The 22,252-nt window shown below is 36.0% G+C and overlaps 1 protein-coding gene across 1 annotated transcript in view; it reads left to right on the top strand.

Moving 5' to 3' along the window:
• Positions 1–603: 603 nt before the first annotated feature.
• Positions 604–22,252, top strand: part of LOC149794411 (CD9 antigen-like) — a 24,035-nt gene continuing 2,386 nt past the window's right edge. Inside the window, exons 1-6 of the mRNA XM_089968605.1 lie at positions 604–1,070; positions 5,620–5,853; positions 8,424–8,498; positions 13,299–13,397; positions 15,314–15,394; positions 19,249–19,332. Of these exons, the coding sequence (XP_089824731.1) occupies positions 1,002–1,070; positions 5,620–5,853; positions 8,424–8,498; positions 13,299–13,397; positions 15,314–15,394; positions 19,249–19,332 (642 nt within the window). The 5' untranslated portion in view covers positions 604–1,001. The remainder of the gene's footprint in view (positions 1,071–5,619; positions 5,854–8,423; positions 8,499–13,298; positions 13,398–15,313; positions 15,395–19,248; positions 19,333–22,252) is intronic.

Raw genomic sequence — 22,252 nt, 5'->3', positions numbered from 1 at the left:
TAGCATGACTCGGCCGGGGATCGAACCCACGACCTTCCGCATCCGAGATGGACGCTCTAACAACTAGGCCACCGGAGGCGGTTGTGTGTGTGTGTGTGTGTGTGTGCGTGCGTGCGTGTGTGTGTGTGTGTGTGTGTGAACTGTTAAAAACTGTTTACTATAGAAACGTAATGGTACCACTAAACATTGCCACCGTAAACCCTCGCGCTGCCACGTGCACAGAGACCGACGATAGCAGAAGTCGACAGACAAGAAGAATCCCGTGCCTGCGATCCTACTACATTGCCGTCTGTAAACACGTCGGTGCAGCCAATAAATCATTGCAGATGCCCTTAATGAGACAAATTAGACAGTAAAAAATGATAAGAAGAATCACAGTGCAATTAACACAGGTCATTTAATTATCTTTTTGTAGCCACCTTTACTCGACACTTACGCGTACTGCATTTTATAGCCTGACATTCACCGCCAACGCCCATAAAACAGGTTCGGTGTTTCAATTATCCCGTATTTCAATGGTTGATATTGTCAGTCAATAGAAAATATAGATTATTCACTTTGACAGAAAACAGGAAGCGTACACTAAGCTCATATAAGTGGATGTTGTATCAATTGACACTCATATTAGCTATCGATATCCGTGCAATTTCGCATTACCAAAAGAAACAGGTCAGATGTTAGCCATAACCCCACAGGACTATTTTTGGCGTGTGTCTAAATTTCTCGCTCCACTGAAATCGTTATATACATATATATTTAGAAGAAGAAAAAAAGCTGGTCAATATGTTTCGCACTAAAGAGAGGGCGTGGAAATCGAAAGGGCGTGGAAACTAACTGCATCTATTCGAGCAAAACAGATTAAAAGTATTAGATCATCAAGTTGCCATACAGGTTTGGAGGTGGTAGGACAACGGTAGCTGAGAAGAAAAAGGGTGCAACAGTTGGAGTCTTGTTTAAAGGGGTGAAATATTGATTCAGGATTTGTCAGTTACAACTGAAAGATGGCCAGCTTAACATGCGGCGGGCGATGTGCCCAAATTTTCCTAATTCTGCTGAATACAGTTGTTCTGGTGAGTCTCTTTCTGTCTGTCTGTCTGTCTTTCCCCCTCCCCAGACATTTACATTTAAACGTTCTACTTAGAGGATTATTAGTTAACGTAGTATTTCTGATTAGTACTTGTTAAATAGTAGTAATACTTGTTATTGAGCAGTAATACTCAGGGGCGACCGCATAATTGTTTTTGGAGTGGGTGGGTGAGTGGGTGCAAATATGTAGTGTCGGCAATTAAGTTGTATGGATGTAGTCCAAAACATGTTTAGGAGTTAAATAGGGGTGGGGTGGGGATCCCATGGTACTACTTTTTAAAAGCAGTGATAATCGTTGTTCGTGTATTTTACGATCTTTTCTTCAAAATGGAGAGAGGTTTATTTGTGGACCTTTTAATGGAAATAACTGGTCACATGAAATGGGTGACGAGAGGAAAAGCAAGATCTTACCTAATTATGGAAGGTGACCGATAGGTGGGATGGGTGTCCCATTTTAAAAAAACAACAAACTAATAAAAACAAAAAACCGTATACACACACAAACAGTCACTTGCCACCTGAAGTTTCACCATCGTTTTATTCTAGGGCAAGTTTACTGGTATTAAGCACACTCTGAGTAAATAGACACATATACTTTTGCTTTGGTGCCCTTTCGAAGAAAGTCTGGACCCTTTAGAAAGTTTGGAAACCCCTTTTAAGACTTTAACTGATCTGGCCCTGGAAACGGATGGTCGAACTCTATTTATCTCTCTGTTTTAATGACATATTCACATATATGTGTTGGGCAAAATATGCGATATATGTTTCTTTTAGGCAGGGCCGCGGACAGGGTAAAACAAAATTATGGGGGCCCACAATGGTCGGGGGGGTGGGGTAATCGTCGTCGTCACAATTTGTAATTCATAGCGACCTGCTGGAGAATTTTTCTTATGGCCCACAAATTCTGTCCATGTCCATATTTTTAGGTTATGCATTGCTCGAAAGTATGATACTCATTACTTGTATTACAACCCCTTCCAAGTAAATATTACTCATGAATTGTATTAAACCCCTTTCCATGTAAATTAAAGCACGTTATTCGCTCTTTGCACCAGTTCAACGCCCCGATGCCCCCTTATGGAAGTGACAAAGCCATTTTTAAAGATTGCAATTATAGGAGACAAATAACGATAAAGGTCCGTCAGTACTATGTGTTTCGAGCCAGAATGATGTCACTAAAGTTTGGTGATATCAAAACAATAAATTAGCACAATTAATACTCTGAACAATGCCTCATGTTGCTTATAATCGCAAGAAGGAGAGGGTGGTTGGTGCAGCCAGGGCCAATGAAAGCAAGGAAAATAATAATCATCAAAATGTTACCCAAGAGAAGCTGTTAAGTTTTAAAGATATTAAGTTCAACATTTTCTCCAATTTTAGTTTTAGGAAAATACATTTTTGACATTTAAAGCAACTTTTTTTTTAAGGCTCCAACATTGTATTGTTTGATTAGGGGATTTTAAAAGAATACTATGTATGCAATCTTTCCTACTATATAATATAGCTTGACACTGCCATTAAAAATCTGGCGGCATATGTTGATAATTGCGTAACACTAGAAATCGGAACTTCCGCGACGAACGAGATCTCATGTATGTATGTATGTATGTATGTATGTTTGTATGTATGTATGTATATATGTATGTATGTACGTGTGTATGTATGTACGTGTGTGTGTGTGTACGCACGCACGTATGTATGTATGCGTAATGATGCAAAATAGTTGTAGATATTTTGTAGCGGCACATTTTGTCGTGGTCAGCGTGGCACGAAACCATTAACTTTGACGTATGGGCTAGATTAGCAATAAATTGCTGCTTGAGAAAGATAGGATATGCTCTGTTTGGTGGCACGACTGGAGTTTAATTAGGACTGGCTAGGATAAAGGTCCGACAGATATGTTAAATTAGGGTTAAGTAGAGGAAATGGTAAAGTTGAGACAAACCAGAGACAAATGTTAGGAAATTTGGAGCCATTTGAAATAACCGTCATTAAATGATATTTTCCAGAATAGTTATTAATAAAGGCGGACTAGAGGGAATTATTCTTACTTCGATGGGATTATTACATTTCTGGTGGTTAGAGAAAGTTAATCCTGATTGGCTAAGCTAAACGAGGGTGTTTGTTTCTCATACGAAATTAAATGTTTTAAGTCATTTCCCTTGCGAAATTCGGCAGTCCAGGTTTTTCTGCCGAAAGAGCAGTTTGAGGGACTCCGCTGAATTTGACAAGTAATTTCTCTCGTTAAATAAATCGTCCGGGGGACGGTGTCTGGAAAGTCAAGGTACACGGAGAGAGATCTGGCTTCGTAGAAAGAGCAAGTTTCGAAAAGGCACAAAGGTATTGTCTTGATCGCGTACAATACGTTCATTGATGTAAGTTTGTAATTATTTGTACACTTTATTTGTTCTAATCATATTTCCATGTGTTGAGAAGCTAAGGGTTTGCATGAATTTGTCTCGAATGTTATATTACCCAAGCATTATATGAATCAGTTCGAATTGATATGAATTCGTTCGAAATACCTCGTTTAGATGTAATAGAAATTACGTATTGTAGGAATTTCATGCATTACTCTGATGCGAATTTTGAGAATTAATTTATGTCTTAAATGATATGTGGCATGTATGCTATGAACTGATTTTACTATATCTACGTCAACGACCCGCTAGTTAGCAAGTAATTTTGTTAAGAAAAGACGTGACGACCATTAATTCATTTGTGTACTTATGTTGTGATTTCTCTCCATTTGGAAAATCGGCATATGTCGACCGACATCGTTCAGCTAATAATTTACAGTCCACAGTGATATATAATAGTTATCAAAGATGTATGGTTAGGTCAATGTTCCGGTTAGGAATGGGAGTAGCCGCTAGATAGACTTTTATTTAATGTTAATAAGATTGTGTATCATCATCATTTTGCGAACTGACCATAGCCTTAGTCTGTTGAGTTACGATAAACCGATATCTGACATGACAAGAGTGAGAACAGTGTTCGACGCTAGAAAAGAAAAGCATGACCAGTATTTGTTGTGCGTTTTATTTATTTGAAGGGATAAACAGCTTCATACCTGTGCTACACGGGGGGGGGGGGGGCAGTTCTGACCTGTCACCAATAGTGATTTGGAAAGGATTGGAAGCAACCAGGTTATGCTGACTTGCCGGCGATTTGAGTTAGCTCATTCACTTGATTATATGATGAAATTTGTTTTATCGGTATAGCAGAATGGCTAAATGCACTTCGCCTAAATTTTATAATTCTTTTTCTAAGAGAAAGTGTATAATTCAAATGTCATGTTCATTTTGTCTATGTAATTGATTAAACTGTTATATTTTACATACAGGGGCTTGTGTTCTTCTATTCTATATCTTTGCTCCGATCTCTGTTTTTCCTTCCATTAATTATATATTTTTATTTTATTGTTTGCTCGATCCGGGCAATAACACTGCGATAACCAAAGCACCATAACAGGTGGGGGATCACATATATCACTCCCTCACTCACAGTATTGGTATGTATTTTTAATTTGCATTGTTTGTTAGTTAATTGTAATTTTAAAAAAAAATTAATTATATGCTGTGGGTTTTCAAACATTTTATTTAGTGGTTGACCTTGTCTAAAATCGGTGACAGTTTTGGCAAACAATTTATTTTTTCTTAGAGTGAGGATCATTATCTTAAGTCAAGGGCATTGTATTTTTTATAGCTAGACTACGTGATGGTTGTCATATGTTTTATTGTGAATTTGGTGATGGATTTTCTAATTATAACTACGATCTTTCTAGAACAATGTACTTTTGACCCTTATTATCCGGGGTCTCTTTTGGTGTCTTAGGTTAAGATATCAATCTTGTTTATTTGAACATTAGTCATTCGTGCTTTAAGATCTTGGCAGAATCAATTGTATTATGTTGTGTCCAGTATTTCATTAGAGCTGGAATTACTTTCTTCAAATTATTTAATACAAGTGATTCTTCAATGAAAATACAAAGTGCTCTTCAGAAATGGCATTCTTGGAAATAGAGACTTGAATTTATACTGAAGTTTCAAATAAGGTGTGATTCTTGGATTGTATTTTTGTGATCCAACAAAAGACTGTTGGTTCATCAGCATTATACAGGACACCACAGGTACATCAACACTTCCAGCGATGGATATAATTTGGATTTCGAATAAAGAACTTTAAACATTAGGACTTGTGTCTGTAATTCTAGGATTATTTGTGATTTAATTCGCAATACCGTCTAGGGACAAAATTTTGTGTTGAATTTTACAAACCTTGTTGCTTTTCACTCTCCTCTATTACTTATTTTAAGACCATATAATCATAACAGTATGTCTGTCTGTCTGTCTGCATGTATGTATGTATGTATGTATGTATGTATGTACCTATCTACAGATTTACATGCAGATAAATAGACTATCATATGTTAGATGGAGAAACTTTGACATAGAATGATCAAGAAACCTGAGAAGTAATCACTCTGCATTTTCAAACCTATTGTGTTTATTTTTCTTTCATTTCTTTTAGCTATTTGGGATAGCATTCCTCGTTGTTGGTCTGATCTTCAAATTTGGTGAACAAAAGTTTCTCGATGAAAAAATCAAGCCAACCCTTGGGGACATCAAACTGGAAGGGAATAGTTTGTACTATCTCGCAGATGCTTTTACCATCATCTTCATCGTCGTTGGTGCTGTCCTCATTGCAATCGCAATAATCGGCCTCATAGGAGCTGGTTGCCTCGTCCGATGGATGCTAGTCGTTGTAAGTTGAATTATTGCAATTTGTTGTCTTGCATATGATAATAATAATAATAATAATAATAATAATAATAATAATAATAATAATAATAATAATAATAAAGACTTTATTTAGAGAAGGTAACTCATTTACCTTGAGGCCTTCTAGCTGTTATGTGCAATATATACAGTATATGCAACATGATGTGAAAAATCAGACTTGACACTAAATCAAAATATCAAGCCTGGAACATATGTACAGGCATCTGTGAACACATAAACATACATAAAATATAAAATATCATCATGCATTGAAAAATTCAACTGTGAAAATAATGCAAAAGTACATAAAAGCAGGCAGTATTTGTATTACTAGAGCTGTCAGTTGTCTTAAGATTTTATCCATTTTAGACAATGTAAAGTGCTAGCTCTTTATTATGCTATTCACGTGAATGACTGCATTATAAGTGAGGGGGCATTGTACTGATGGGTGTTCTAACACTACTTTGTTATAATAGTGTATTTAAACACAAACTTTGAACATTTAGCAATGTGAAGTTACATTATTATTGATTGTCATTAACCAAGAACTAATGTTAAGTGAAACAATCCCAGAAGCAATTAGAAAACAAAAATCAAATAAATTAAGGAGAACCATGATCCTCTTCGTGTTAAAAAGAGGCAGCAGAATACTGAAGAGATTTATAGAGAGGGACAATTATATTACTTTTCTGGTGGCATGGGAATTGTCACTATTGCCAGTGTTAAAATTCTATGCCAATGTTTTCTCAAAATTATTTACCTCCACATCAATCGTTGAACAAATTCAAATTAACTGAAATCAAGATCTGCTTATAAATAAGTAGCTCGCAGAGGCTCCTACATGAGTTCATATTCTAGTGACCTTTTCGTTCATTAAATTAAATTTTTCGTGAAAAAACATCATGGAGGTATTGAGCCACAACGTGGTAAACAATAGGTAACAGAAACAAAATATTACCGTCAAGCAAGTACATAACTTGGATGTTAAGATACAACCACCTATTGATATAATGGATGGCTATTAATTTTCCCGATTCTCTTAAGCTTGTGATGTCGGGATGCAGCACTAGAAATAAAAGATTAATAACACTCAGAGAATGAACCCACTCTGTTATCATATAGCCCCAATATACTTCTTGCAGTTCCTGAATGTGAAGATCTTGCATTACCACTCTGTTATCAAATAGCCCCAATATACTTGTGATGCTTCTCACAGTTCCCAAATGTGTAGACCTTGCATTACCTTGTTTTAAATGTTACAAGTGTGACAACATTCTTTAGAAAATGATATTCAAGAAACTGTCAAACAGACATTAAAAAAACATAACCTATATCATATTGGGAAAGCTGTCGTCCTGACAAAGCTGCAAACTTAACTAAATGCACAACATATTCTCTACAAACCTTTCTTCATTAACAGCATACGTATTACCCTGTACATCAATCGATCCAACACCCAAATAGTGAAGGTAAAAGATGGCAAGCTACATGCAATACATGAATAATACAACTTCATGCATACCGTATGCATCATGATATGCTAAGATCGAAAGACGATAAGTAGAGGAACTATAACAACAGATACATGGCACACTACACAGAATTATCTCCAAGATGGCTTTTGATGGAAGCTATGCCACCCATTCCTTACATGATACTATTTACATTTCCCTGTTACCGACTAAAACAAGGTGCAGAATCATGAATAAGAGCTGAGATTATTGTTCAATAAATGTTTCTAGTTTATTAACTGATACAGTCTATCTAGTCATGACAGTCTGGTTTATATGAGAGATACAATGCAACCCTTTTTCAAATTGATATATAATATCTATTTATAGTTACCAAAGCTCTCCATCCATCTTTTATTTTGAGCCTCACACTCCCAGTGTAAGTAAATTTAACTTGCGCTGTCTTGAAATTTTCATGTATTATTCCGTTATTTTCAGGCTAATTTTGCTTCAAAGATTGGATTCTGTCCATGATTGATCCTCTACACTATTTGCTATGGACTCAAGCTAACATAACAAAATGCAGTCATAAAAGACACAAATGACTTGATAACAGTATAAAATATTGAGAGAATAACTAGTTCCATATATACTAGGTAGTTGGTCAACCAATATACCATATATGCTTGCTTATAAGACAAGTCCAACTGCAGACTGACAGACCCAGATCTGCCATCGCATAATGCACCAGCAGATCTGGGTCTGTACAGTAAACTGTAGAACAAACAGCATAGACCCTTATCTGAAGGTGCATTAAGCTATGGCAGATCAAGATCTATGTGTTTGCAGTTTGACTTGATATATAAGTAAGTATATATGGTTACCATACTCTGAACAGTAATAAGACAGAGCATGTGGTGTAAATAGTTACAACATTTCAGTTAATATAAATATAAATTTTGTAACATTTTTGTGTTTTGGTCACTGAGTATTCATGTTCCAGAAGTTTGTTTCTAGTTCGCTAAGTGCTACATTTTAAAATGTTTTTAAATAGTGGAATTAGAGTTTATACATTTTTAATGTATATTTCCATTATTTCCAGTATGCCAGCTTTGTGATTCTTATTTTCATATTGGAAATTGTGGCAGTTGCCTTCTTCTTCGTCATGCGCAGAGAGGTGAGTTACAATACACAGACACACAAATCCACTTATCCCGATAGAAACAGAGACTTCCTTTTATGATGGTGTAAGTGTGAATAATAAAGATAATGTGGGAAGGACTCCAGAGATACAATATGTATCACAAAACTGAAGTCTCAATATAATATGCAAGAGAAATACAGAAATCCCATTGCCATATTATTAGGATACTGAGGTCCTGGTACAATGTGTCTCAGATAATAGAACTCCCAATGCATGTATCACAATACAGTGCTTCCATATAGTACAAATTATGTAAATGAAGTCTAAAAATGCTACATATCATGATGTAGAAGTTCTAGTTCAATATCCATCATGATAATACTTTACGCTAATTAGTAAATAAAACTCTCATAATTAGCTTAACTTTGCCATTATAATGCTCCTAGCTCATTAAAAAAATCATCCTTTAAAATGATCATAGTTAAAAAAAATAGTAAAAAACAGAAAAGATAACACAAGATGACTATATACAATAAGAGTGACTAGATACAGTAAGTGCAACATAGGAAGCTTGAACATCAATGAGGACTAGTTGCAAACATAAATCGAGATGATTAATTTTCAAGGTCAAAATTGAAAAGTGTTTATGAAAAATACTTACAATTGCTGTACATCCATTTTATTCTTTATTCATAGTTTTTGTTCACATCATTAATTTCACCTCAATATAATTTCATAAAGCAATAAAAGATTTACTTCATAAAATATTTATATTTTCAGGTAGCATTTAAAACATATTTAGCATCACAATTTTGTTTTTGTATTTAGAGAATCCTAGGTAACAATCTGCTGCAAAAACTGATCACCAGTCTTCTACATGGCATTTGATAGTCTCTAACCACAATGGCATTTGATAGTCTCTAACCACAATGGCATTTGATAGTCTCCAACCACAATGGCATTTGACAGTCTCTAACCACAGTGACATTTGATAGTCTCTAACCACATTGGCATTTGATAGTCTCTAACCACAGTGGCATTTGATAGTCTCTAACCACAATGGCATTTGATGGTCTCCAACTACAACGGCATTTGATAATCTCCAACCACAATGGCATTTGATGGTTTCTAACCACAATGGCATTTGATAGTCTCCAACCACAATGGCATTTGATGGTCTCCAACCACAATGGCATTTGATAGTCTCCAACCACAATGGCATTTGATAGTCTCCAACCACAATGTCATTTGACAGTTTCCAACCACAATGGCATTTGATAGTCTCTAACTACAATGGCATTTGATAGTCTCTAACCACAATGGCATTTGATAGTCTCTAACCACAATGGCATTTGACAGTCTCTAACCACAATGACATTTGATAGTCTCTAACCACACTGGCATTTGATAGTCTCTAACCACAGTGGCATTTGATAGTCTCTAACCACAACGGCATTTGATAGTCTCCAACCACACCGGCATTTGATAGTCTCCAACCACAATGGCATTTGATGGTCTCTAACTACAATGGCATTTGATAGTCTCCAACCACAATGGCATTTGATGGTCTCCAACCACAATAGCATTTGATAGTCTCCAACCACAATGGCATTTGATAGTCTCCAACCACAATGTCATTTGACAGTTTCCAACCACAATGGCATTTGATAGTCTCTAACTACAATGACATTTGATAGTCTCTAACCACAATGGCATTTGATAGTTTCCAACCACAATGGCATTTGACAGTCTCTAACCACAATAGCATTTGATAGGCTCTAACCACAATGGCATTTGATAGTCTCCAACCACAATGGCATTTGAAAGTCTCTAACCACAATGGCATTTGATAGTCTCTGACTACAATGGCATTTGATAGTCTCCAACCACAATGACATTTGATAGTCTCCAACCACAATGGTATTTGATAGTCTCCAACCACAATGCCATTTGATAGTCTCCAACCACAATGCCATTTGATAGTCTCCAACCACAACGGCATTTGATAGTCTCTAACCATTGATATGGATCATATTGAATAATGTATGAACTCTATGAACTATGTTATGACTGTCCTTTTCAACATCTCATTGCATGTATTAATGCATTGTCTAGATATGAATGGTGTCATCTGATGGCTTACACATAGGTTGAAACACTTCTTTCAGGAATAGGTTCATCCTTGTTATATACATTGGTAAGGTTTTTAAAATAAGTATACTAAAAATCATGGGAGATACAGGAACTCTGACATCTTTGAAATTTATTGATGATATGCCATAAAGGCTTGGTCCTTGTATTTTTCTGTTCACTAAGAGATCACTAAGGCTGGATTTGTACTGCTTTGTGTGTGTGTGTTTTTACACAGAAAAACCTTCTGGTTTTACTATTTGAATATATCACAGGAATTAAGTTTTCATAATTTTGCACATCACTAGATATGGAGTGAGCAGTGCACTTTGAATTATGATACAGGCAATCAAAATCACACTCTAACGATTTTTTAAAACTTTCTGAGGGCTCTGTTTGGGACTTTTATCATGTACTTTTACTCTGGACAGGAGGAAAAATTAGTCATATGAAAAATGTTATTAATATTAGATGGAACTTCATTTATTCATTTACATCTCAGTGGCCGAGTGGTCTAAAGCGCTGTCCATTAAGGATCACAGCCATCTCACCTCTGTCTGCATGGGTTCGAGTCTCGGATTGAGCCAATGTGGGTATGTGAGAAAGCTTGCCAGTAGCTTCTCGTGGTTCGGTGGTTCTCTCCAGGGTTTTCCCGGGTTCTTCCTCCACCATTAATACTGGCCGCCATGTATAGCCTATCATGTGCTGAAAAATGGCGTTAAACCCTACAACAACAACAACAACAACAACATTTACATCTCAACTTGCAAGTTCCCTATGTATACAAACAACTTGCAAGTTCACTATGTGTACAAACAACTTGCAAGTTCCATATGTGTACAAACAACTTGCAAGTTCCCTTTGTGTACAAACAACTTGCAAGTTCCCTTTGTGTACAAACAACTTGCAAGTTCCCTATGCATACAAACAATTTGCAATTTCCCTATGTGTACAAACAACTTGCAAGTTCCCTATGCATACAAACAACTTGCCAGTTCCCTATGTGTACAAACAACTTGCAAGTTCCCTATGCATACAAACAACCTGCAAGTTCCTTATGTGCACAAATAACTTGCAAGTTCCCTATGCATACAAACAACTTGCAAGTTCCCTGTGCATACAAACAACCTGCAAGTTCACTATGCATACAAACAACCTGCAAGTTCACTATGCATACAAACAACCTGTCAGTTCACTGTGTGTACAAACAACTTGCAAGTTCCCAATGCGTACAAACAACCTGCAAGTTCCCTATGCATAAAAAATATTGTATTAACTAGAATATCTGATGCTACCAACAGTAATTTGCCATTTTGCATCTTTGGGAGCAGGTATGCCCATTTTGTATTCCCATTTTGTATTGTGTACCTGAATAACTTAAACATAGTCAATTTTCAGTGATCAATAGTTTACACAAATTATTTGGCCACTGCCTACTGACATTGCAATAAATTAAGGATAGATCATCTCTTACTGTATATTAATATAATGTGTGTTTACCAGATGTTATAGCTAATATTCTGCCATTTTAAATGTGACACTGCGAAGGGATACCATGAGTTAGTGACAATTTACCACATTGATATTCTCATATGTATCAATGTGTTCTTACAGGTCAAAAGGATCACATTGTGTCATTTCTCTTTTATCATTTAGTCAGTCTCAAAACTAGATTAGACTTAGCCTTAGCCCTCTCTGTCCACTTTACCTACCAGGAAACGTAGTGCCATTTATGATCAGGTCAGCTACAGTTATGTGCCCCTGAGGAGAAGAAACTGTACTCTAATTACCTTGGTACTAAATAACTTCCATGTGATGCTGTGCAGTAAAACACCAAACCCCCCACTGGCTGTAAAACACCAAACCCCAGACTCCTCAACTGCAGTAAAAACACCAAACCAAACACTCTGCAGTAAAACACCAAACCCCAAACTCTCCACTAGCTGTAAAACACCAAAGCAAACAGTGCCCAACTGTTAAAGAACACTAGCAGGAAGGAGATGACTCAGATACATACCAAATTTTCTCTAGCATCTGCAGTTCATCTCCAAGATTCACAGAAAAAGTATTAGGACTGATTATTTTCTTATCATCAGTGATCTCGCTCTACTGTTCTCCATTTTCCATATTCCAGTGTGTTTCGACATCTTTCTTTACTAGTTTTAATGAGAATTAGTTATCAGTACTTTTAGTTGTTCACAATTAAGTTTGTCCATTTATTTACCATTAAGTAAGTATATTAGTAGTTCTGTTATTGAGAAACTAGTTTTTGTATCTCATGTTACAAAGCAAGGAAATTGTTAAAACAGTTAAATTTTGAGAAGAACATTATTGTATGAAAAGGAACATTCGTATCTCCTGCAAATTTATGGATGGATGGATGTGTATACATTTACAGTTATAGCTTGTCTCTTTCCAAATGACTATTATGTGAAGATAAAATTCATTTGAATCTAGTCAGAAAGCCTTTAAAACATGGTTATTTTTTTATTCCCACAAACTTCAAAAAAGGGGAAATAAGGTAAATTTTTATCTTATCATGAAAGTGCAGGCAAACTTATTTATATTGACTTACGAGTATTATATACCATTTTACGAGTAGTGTACTCTGGTTTTTCTTACAAATTACTCTCTGTGTGTCTTTTACTGTTGATATGCTGCACGTGACATTTGTTTTGACATTGACATATTTTTCCATTACAGTTTAATGATACTATAAGGACAGGCATGAAGGAATCAGTAAAAAAGGCGAATGAAGGCAACAAAGAAGTTCGGGATGGCATTGTTTATTTCTTTGATTTGGTCAGTATCTGTATTATTGTCATATGTTATAAGAAGCAATTATTGGAGGCAGGAGCTGAGGTGGTTCAGTGGTTAAAGTGCCAGACTCGTGACTGGAAAGGAACGGGTTTGAATCCTACCACTGGATCATTTTGGGTTAGGACCATAGTGCCTCATTGTTAAGGCATATAAGCCTCCTTTACTTGGTACAAAATAAACTACTTGTGTTGCTGTGTCCCCCCTCCCAAGCTCTATGTACACATTCTCAATGTAGCAATGGCTGCTTTGCATACTTTAGAGACAGAGGAATCAATAGCTTTAATGACTTGTATCCAGTTGATAATAAGGCTTTTTATCCAGATGTGGAAACACTGCTGTATCAGATTTGTTCACCTATTTGTCCATCATTCCGACTCTATGGATATCTTTCTTACAATCTGTATAGTTCAGTAACTATTCAAAATATATGTATACATTTAAATGTACTGTTTTTTGTGCGATGCATTAAATCACACATACACACACACACACACGATTTCTACTAAGAACCTCTATAAACAGCATAGAACATCCCCCCTCCTTTTAGAACATTTTGAAGAGGAAAAAAAAAAAAAAGAAAAAGAAAATAAAAATAAAATAAAAAAAAATTGCAAGAAACACCAGGCAAATGCAACAAGAAACCAGTGATGTAAAGCAAGCAGGACCGTTCCCGAGCTCTCCTTCCCACTAATGACAGCCAACCATTCAACTGTAGGGACCTTTATGGACCCACAGATTAAGGCCAAACTATCAGGGTTCCTTGAATCCATAAAAGCCTGAGGTAGGTGGCACCATCCCCTTCCCCAGGAACAACTAGCAGGCTGCGGTGCAGTCAGAAAAAAGTGGCACATGCACAATTGTGTGCACGCCACTATAATTAAACTCAACAACAACAACAACAACAACAAAGTTAAACACATACACACACACTCTGTGTATGTGTGTCCTATTTAACAAAGTTACTCACTTTAATATGTACCTCTTGATTATGGATTTTGTTATAAGCATGTAGTCTTTCTTAGCAGTATAGCTTATTGAGGTAACCAGAGATTGTCAATTTCCAAAATGAGTTTTGGCTTTGATATGTGTCTCTATGTTTATCTTATAAATGATTTAGTTCAGCAGCCACCTAATACAATTTGTTGAGAAAATTAGGTGAAATTGTGAAGAAATGCAGAATTATTTCTGTAATATAACTTTATTGTCTGTAAAGTTCATGCACTTTTTTTCACTAATATTTTTTCAGGTGTAAAATTTATTTATATTCATGTCAACCCTGAAGAGTGTTTTTTTAAAAGACAAAGAGATGACAACATTTCACTACCATTATCGAATGTGATTATAGTGCTACTCCATCTGATAACAACTGGTGTCGTACATCATTTAATCTACTCAGCTTTATCCAATTATATCTATCTATTCACTGTTATTTTAACTACATAAATGAACAAGGTTTCTGAATTTAACAAATGGTATATTTTCTTCAGTATTAGTGTTTTGTATCCCCTCAGATAAATTCAAGAAGCTTTTGGCAAATTCAAGGAACTTTTCAACAATTCATTTTCAAAGATAAAATAATCTGTTTTCAAACTCTAATTGTTTTTAAGGCAATTATTCAGATTCATAGATTTTCAGGGTTGTATGAACCATGTTACTATGTAAAAACAATAACAGTTAACAAGATTTCAAATTTATAACTTGTTTGGGTAAGAACAGATATTTTTTTGTGTAAATAAATTAGATAAAGAAAAATAGGGAAGATAATGACTGTTTGGATGTGGAGACAAAAATAAAAATAATTGATATTTACCATTTCTTGTGAATGACAAAATGTGAGGGTACAAAGGTAATAAACATTATGCTATTATTATTATTATTATTATTATTATTATTTCCAGTTTAAATGCTGCCATGTTGACAATCTACGTCTCGTGAACCAAACGGACAGGTGCAACACGATTGCATCAGATGCAGTACAAGTAAGAATTATGCTGATAGGATGGGTTAATCATTATGTGAAATTTATGAATTTGCATGCATGTACATGGTTTAATGGCAAGTCAGCACATTCATATCCTCATAGTGCAAATTAAAAGTTAAAATAGTGAAATATGTAAAAGTAACAAAATTGCAAAAATTAAAGGAAGACAAACTCTCCTGAATACAAACACGAAAAAGAAAATACAAGGCAAAGATTTTAAAATTTGTTATAGTCACTTTTCTTTTAAATTCAAGATTTCTCTAGTTATACATCATTAAAGATTTCTCAACTCATTTACCACACCCACCCCTGCCCCTCAAAATGTTAGTCTCACTCAGAGGACATTGTTACACTCACCAAGAATGCGTTACACTGACAGTGAACACAGGCAAGGTATTTTTCTTTGAAAGAGTGGAACTTGATACTCTTGAGAAGAAAGCATTCCACTGTCAGTGGACACTGGCAATGTATGCACTCTAGCTGAGGTTCATCTTTCAGGAGGTGTGCATGAATCACGTATGTGTCCTATACACCCTTCTGGAAGTATGCATGAATCAGGTATGCATCCTATATGCCCTACTGGAAGTATGCATAAATCAGGTACGTGTCCTACATACCATTCTGGAAATATGCATGAATCATGTATGTGTCCTATACACCATTCTGGAAGTATGCATAAATCAGGTACGTGTCCCCTATACACCTTTCTGGAAGTATGCGTGGATTAGGTATGTGTCCTATACACCATTCTGGAAGTATGCACGAATCAGGTATCGTTCCTATACACCCTACTGGAAGTATGCATGAATCAGGTATGGTTCCTATACACCCTACTGGAAGTATGCATGAATCAGGTATGTGTCCTATACACCATTCTGGAAGTATGCATAAATCAGGTATGTGTCCTATACACCCTACTGGAAGTATGCATGAATCAGGTATGGTTCCTATACACCCTGCTGGAAGTATGCGTGAATCAGGTATGTGTCCTATACACCATTCTGGAAGTATGCACGAATCAGGTATGGTTCCTATACATCCTACTGGAAGTATGCATAAATCGGGTATGTGTCCTATATACCCTACTGGAAGTATGCACGAATCAGGTATGGTTCCTATACACCCTACTGGAAGTATGCACGAATCAGGTATGTGTCCTATACACCCTACTGGAAGTATGCATGAATCAGGTATGGTTCCTATACACCATTCTGGAAGTATGCATGAATCAGGTATGTGTCCTATACACCCTACTGGAAGTATGCATGAATCAGGTATGGTTCCTATACACCTTACTGGAAGTATGCATAAATCAGGTATGTGTCCTATACACCATTCTGGAAGTATGCATAAATCAGGTATGGTTCCTATACTCCCATCTTGAGGTATGCTTGAATAAGACCGTATGTGTCCTATATACCTTTCTGGAAGTACGCCTGAATCAGGTACATGCCCTATACACCCTTCTGGAAGTATGCATAAATCAGGTATGGTTCCTATACACCTTACTGGAAGTACGCCTGAATCAGGTACATGCCCTATACACCCTTCTGGAAGTATGCATAAATCAGGTATGTGTCCTATACTCCCATCTTGAGGTATGCTTGAATAAGACCGTATGTGTCCTATATACCTTTCTGGAAGTACGCCTGAATCAGGTACATGCCCTATACACCCTTCTGGAAGTATGCATAAATCAGGTATGTGTCCTATACTCCCATCTTGAGGTATGCTTGAATAAGACTGTATGTGTCCTACACACCTTCATGAGTTATGCATGAATCAGGTACATGCCCTATACACCCTTCTGGAAGTATGCATAAATCAGGTATGTGTCCTATACTCCCATCTTGAGGTATGCTTGAATAAGACCGTATGTGTCCTATTCACCTTCATGAGTTATGCATGAATCAGGTACATGTCCTATACACCATTCAGGAGGTATGCATGAATGAGGTATGTGTCATACACACTCTTTAAGAGGTATGCATCAATCAAGTATGTGTCTTTTGCACCCTTTAAGAGGCATGCATTAATCAGGTATGTGTCTTATACACCCTTGAAGAGGCATGCATGAATCGGGCATGTGTTTAACATGCTCTTTAATAGGCATGCTTGAATCAGGTATGTGTCTTATACACACTTTAAGAGGCATGCATGAATCAGGTATGTGTCCTATACACTCTTTAAGAGGTATGCATGATTGATGTATGTGTTCAATACACTCTTTAAGAGGTATGCATGAATCAGGTATGTGTCCTATACACACTTCAGGAGGTATACATGAATTGGATATGTATCCTGTACACGATCAACACAATATCACCTCATCTCTCTGATATGTTCTGATCAAGGGATGCTATTCTCCAACGACAAGTTTATCATTCTGAAGCTTCTTCGTGGAATTTCATCCTGTATATTTTTCCAAGTATATAGAACAAATTGATTTATACCATATTTCAAGTCAGTATGTGGACTCTTCTATTTAGAAAGAGATGATACAAGGGTGCTTTGTCAGCCTTCTCTTAACCCTTAATAGCAACATGACTAGGCAGTCGATAGTAAAAGATACTTTTTCCAGATATTTTTAGCAAATCGTGCATCTATACCATCTGGGACAGCATCAGGTTGTCAAAATTTAATGTCTTGCACAGCTTTCAGTGTGAAAACAGAATCCCAAAACTATGGGTGACATTTTTGTTTATTTGCTGCTGTTTAAATGTTTTGTTTCAGGCTGCAATGGTTACATGTTTAAATGGTTTAGTTTAATTTACTGCCTGTAAATGTTTACAAAATCCATAAACATGTATGTGGCTGTCAGTGATGCAGGAACCATCAGTTCAAATTCAATTTCTACATATCTGCTTATGAGGATTTTTTGTACAACATGACTGTCAAGAGATATTCAACAAAAGCATGTCTCACAAATTGAATCATGTCATGATAAGAAATAAATTTTACATACAGCAAATTAAACAAATCACCAGTTGAGCAATGAATGACATGCACATTGTAAGAGCTGTACCATACATTGCCAGTTTACTATGCATTGCCAGCAGTGGTGTAGTGGTAAATAACGAAGTGAGAGAACGCAATAAAGAAGTGAGGGAATGCATGTTACTCAGATGCATGAGGACAATGGCAATCACAAAAAAAGGGAATACCATTCCCACAGCACTACACCCCTGATTTCCAGTATACTCACCATTGCCAGTTTACTGTGCATTGCCAGTTAACTATGCACTGCCAGTGTATCATGCATAACCAGTTTACTATGCATTGCCAGTAAAATATGCATTTAAAGTGTACCATGCATTGCCAGTTTGCCATGCATTGCCGGTATAATATGCATTGCCTGTTAACTATGCACTGCCAGTGTACCATGCATTGCCAGTTTACTATGCATTGCCAGTAAAATATGCATTTAAAGTGTAACATGCATTGCCAGTTTACTATGCATTGCCAGTATACCATGCATTGCCAGCTAACTATGCATTGCAAGTGTATGATGCACTGCCAGTATACCATGGATTGCCAGTTTACTATGCACTGACAGTATACCATGCATTGCAGGATTACTATGCATTGCCATTGTACATGCACTGCCAGTTTACTATTTCTAATATTCAATGTCTTTTAGTGTTTTGTTGATTGGCATATAGGAATGTTTTGAGATTTAATATCCAATAAGCATTTATAATATTTATCTCATTCAGTGATCTTGCTGAATTTGCTATAATTTAATAATAATGAACACTGCCAGTTTACTATGCAGTATTCTGGTTTATATTCCCCTAAAGTTCTGTACTACTTACATGTTTACTTACATCATCATATTTCTTTTACTTACAGGACTGCTTTGAAAGCTTGAAAGACAAATTTGACACAGTTAGCCTTTACTTCATCATCATGGGTATTTTCATATTAGTAATTGAGGTAAGACATGGTAACATACGTGTAATTTAAAGAGTAAATATCACCCTGCACCAACAGCGCTAGGTGCCTCAGCTATCTGATGATATACTAATATTATCCCTACTATGACCATCTCGACAGACAACTATGTTAAAGAGTCTAACAAAATAGTTTCAAACACTTAGCCACTAAATTACTTCATTATGATGACGTGCCAAGTTGAGTCTATACAAATCTTGATTGTAATTTAACTAAGTAAAAATGTGTTTACATGTGTTTTTGCATTATGAAAAATTGTCCATGCTCATTGAACCACTTTCAGTGTCAAATCTTTAGTTTCGGAGTTGCATGGATTTTTCACATTGTCATGCTCTTCCATTTCTGAGGTAAATAAAGATTGCATGTAGTTTGCAATCCCATAATACTTCAACAGAAGTGACTGGTTTTGAATAAAACTAGAACTTGTGAAGTTTTGGGTTAAATACTATATGCTTCATCCATATTAATGGTGAGGCCTACAAATGGCTGATTATGATGTAATCTAACACTGAATTATAAAGAACAGAGCAAGGTCATGAAAACCATGGTGACTGTATCGGTCATAATTGCTTCCATTATTTTTGCATGTTATGAATATACAGTATGCATGTCTTGGATTTACGGGCATATCAGCCCAATCTTGGCCATAAAGTGCCAAGTAAAAGGTATAAGGTAAAATATAAATACTAATGGTTAAAAACTGCCAAAATCATTATCAAGATAAATCCTTCTAAAACAAAATTAAACGTATAATCCTCAAAAATTGAAAATACCAGATTTAGATGATTAAGAAAAAATATTAAAACATGCATAAAAATACAAATGTCTTGCATTTTAGATGCAATGAATTTTTTTCAACATGCAGCCTGTTTATCTTTTGACCTGACTGAAAAATAGATACAATTTGCCCGTCAATTAAAATTATGTACGCCTCTTATCTATAAAATTACTAAACTGCATTTTATTCTATTCAGCTGTCAAAAGTTAAACTAAGTAATTTTCAGCAGGAGAATGTAGAGCTAGCTATTTGTGTGGTTCCATGCATAATGCAGAGTCCTCAAATAATAACCAAGAATACAGGCATAAGAATAAAACCTGAATAAAACCCAGATTTCTGACAAGTACTGATCAAAGTTCATGTTCTCCTGACCTTTGAAATTCCCTGTCCACCTATCTTTTTATGTCCTATCAGATAAAATGTTGCATTTCATGTTAGGAAGAGTTAGTGTTAGCAGCCACATGTTCTGAATGATTTTTATTTAGTTCTACTGGTGATAAAGATCTTATGAGATGGTCTGTGGTCCATCAATCCTTTTGCACAAGTTATCACTACTCCTCATAACTACTCTGAGGATTGTCATGAAACTTTGCACTCGGTTCATCCCATAGTCTAGATGGTTCCTGCATGGATGTCCATATGAACAAGGGGCTTTCACTAAAAGACTTTAGTTGGTTCTACCTGAAAATGGTGCTGATCTGATGTCCAACATGACCACCCCAGTGGTCATGAAAATCTGTCTCTACTCCTTCTGAATCGGAAGTTGTATTATCCCATGGGGTTTTCACCAGAAGGCTTCTCGTTATGTCTAATTGGTTCTAAATGAAAATAATGCTGATGTAGACATCACACCACCCATCTTGAAAATCTTGTTATCACTACTTCATTTGAATTGATGGTTATATCAAGACAAGGTTTTCACTTAAAGACTTCTCATTATGTATAATTGGTTCTAAATGAAAATAATGCTGATGCAGACATCACACTGGTCATTTTGAAAATCTTGTTATCACTACTTCATTTGAATTGATGGTCATATCAAGATAAGGTTTTCACTTAACCCTTTAGCTCATAGAGCATAGTTACAAAGTGCAGCGCACTATAAATAGAACACCTGTTACCTATTCGACTCCATATGCATAAGCCTGCCTGTGAACTGTTAAGCAATGTAGTGTATGTTACATTTAACAGCAATTTTAACCATTTAAAATTTTTGGTACACATCTATTATATGTGGAAAAATTTAAGAGTAAAGTCCGATTGTTATAGCTGTATAATTATTTTTCACGGAAGAATTTTTTATGTGCTTTAAAATCTTGAGAGAACTCGTTCACCGTCGTGTCATTGAGGCTGTGTGACCAACCATAGCTGCCATTTCTCATACTCAAAATTTATGAGTTTTTCGTCTGCGTCTACATCACTAAGTCATCTGAATTTTATAATTTATAAAAACTAATTGCTGCCTACATCAATATCAGAGCCTTTACCTAAATTATTGAATCTTTCATAGCTGTGATTCTAATCGTGAAAACTTCGTAAGTACTGAAGGAAATCTGCGACCGCCATTTTGGAGAGTGGAGATTATGACCCAGGTACTTTAAATAGCAGATACCGATCAGTGCATAAACAGTGACTGACATAACTGTCATTCACAGAAATGAATGTAGTATCTAATAGGGGCTTCCCTGAAGGTGGCGCTACAAAAACCGGCTTAAAATGGCTGATGTTCACAGCCAAAGTCAAAAAGCGCTTCCATGCGACTGGAGTAGAGGTGTCAAAAGGCACTTGCATGCGAATGGTGTAGAGGCATCCAAAGACGCTTGCATGAGGTAAAGGGTTAAAGACTTCTCATGATGTCTAGTTGGTCCTAAATGAAAATGGTGCCAATCTGATGATCACTATTTCTCCTGAATTACTGGTCATATCAGCATAGATCTTACTGTGATGTCCAGTTGGTCATAAATGAAGCTAATTTGACAATCTTGTTATCATTGTCTAGTTGGTCATAAATGAAGCTAATTTGACAATCTTGTTATCGTTGCCTAGTTGGTCATAAATGAAGCTAATTTGACAATCTTGTTATCATTGTCAAGTTGGTCATAAATGAAGCTAATTAAACAATCT

Source organism: Sinohyriopsis cumingii, chromosome 8 (assembly GCF_028554795.1).
Source record: "Sinohyriopsis cumingii isolate HCF-2022 chromosome 8, ASM2855479v2, whole genome shotgun sequence".
NCBI classification, from domain to species: Eukaryota; Metazoa; Mollusca; class Bivalvia; order Unionida; family Unionidae; genus Sinohyriopsis; species Sinohyriopsis cumingii.
The sequence above is the reverse complement of the archived record's forward strand: the minus strand, read 5'-3'. Positions and strand labels throughout refer to the sequence as shown.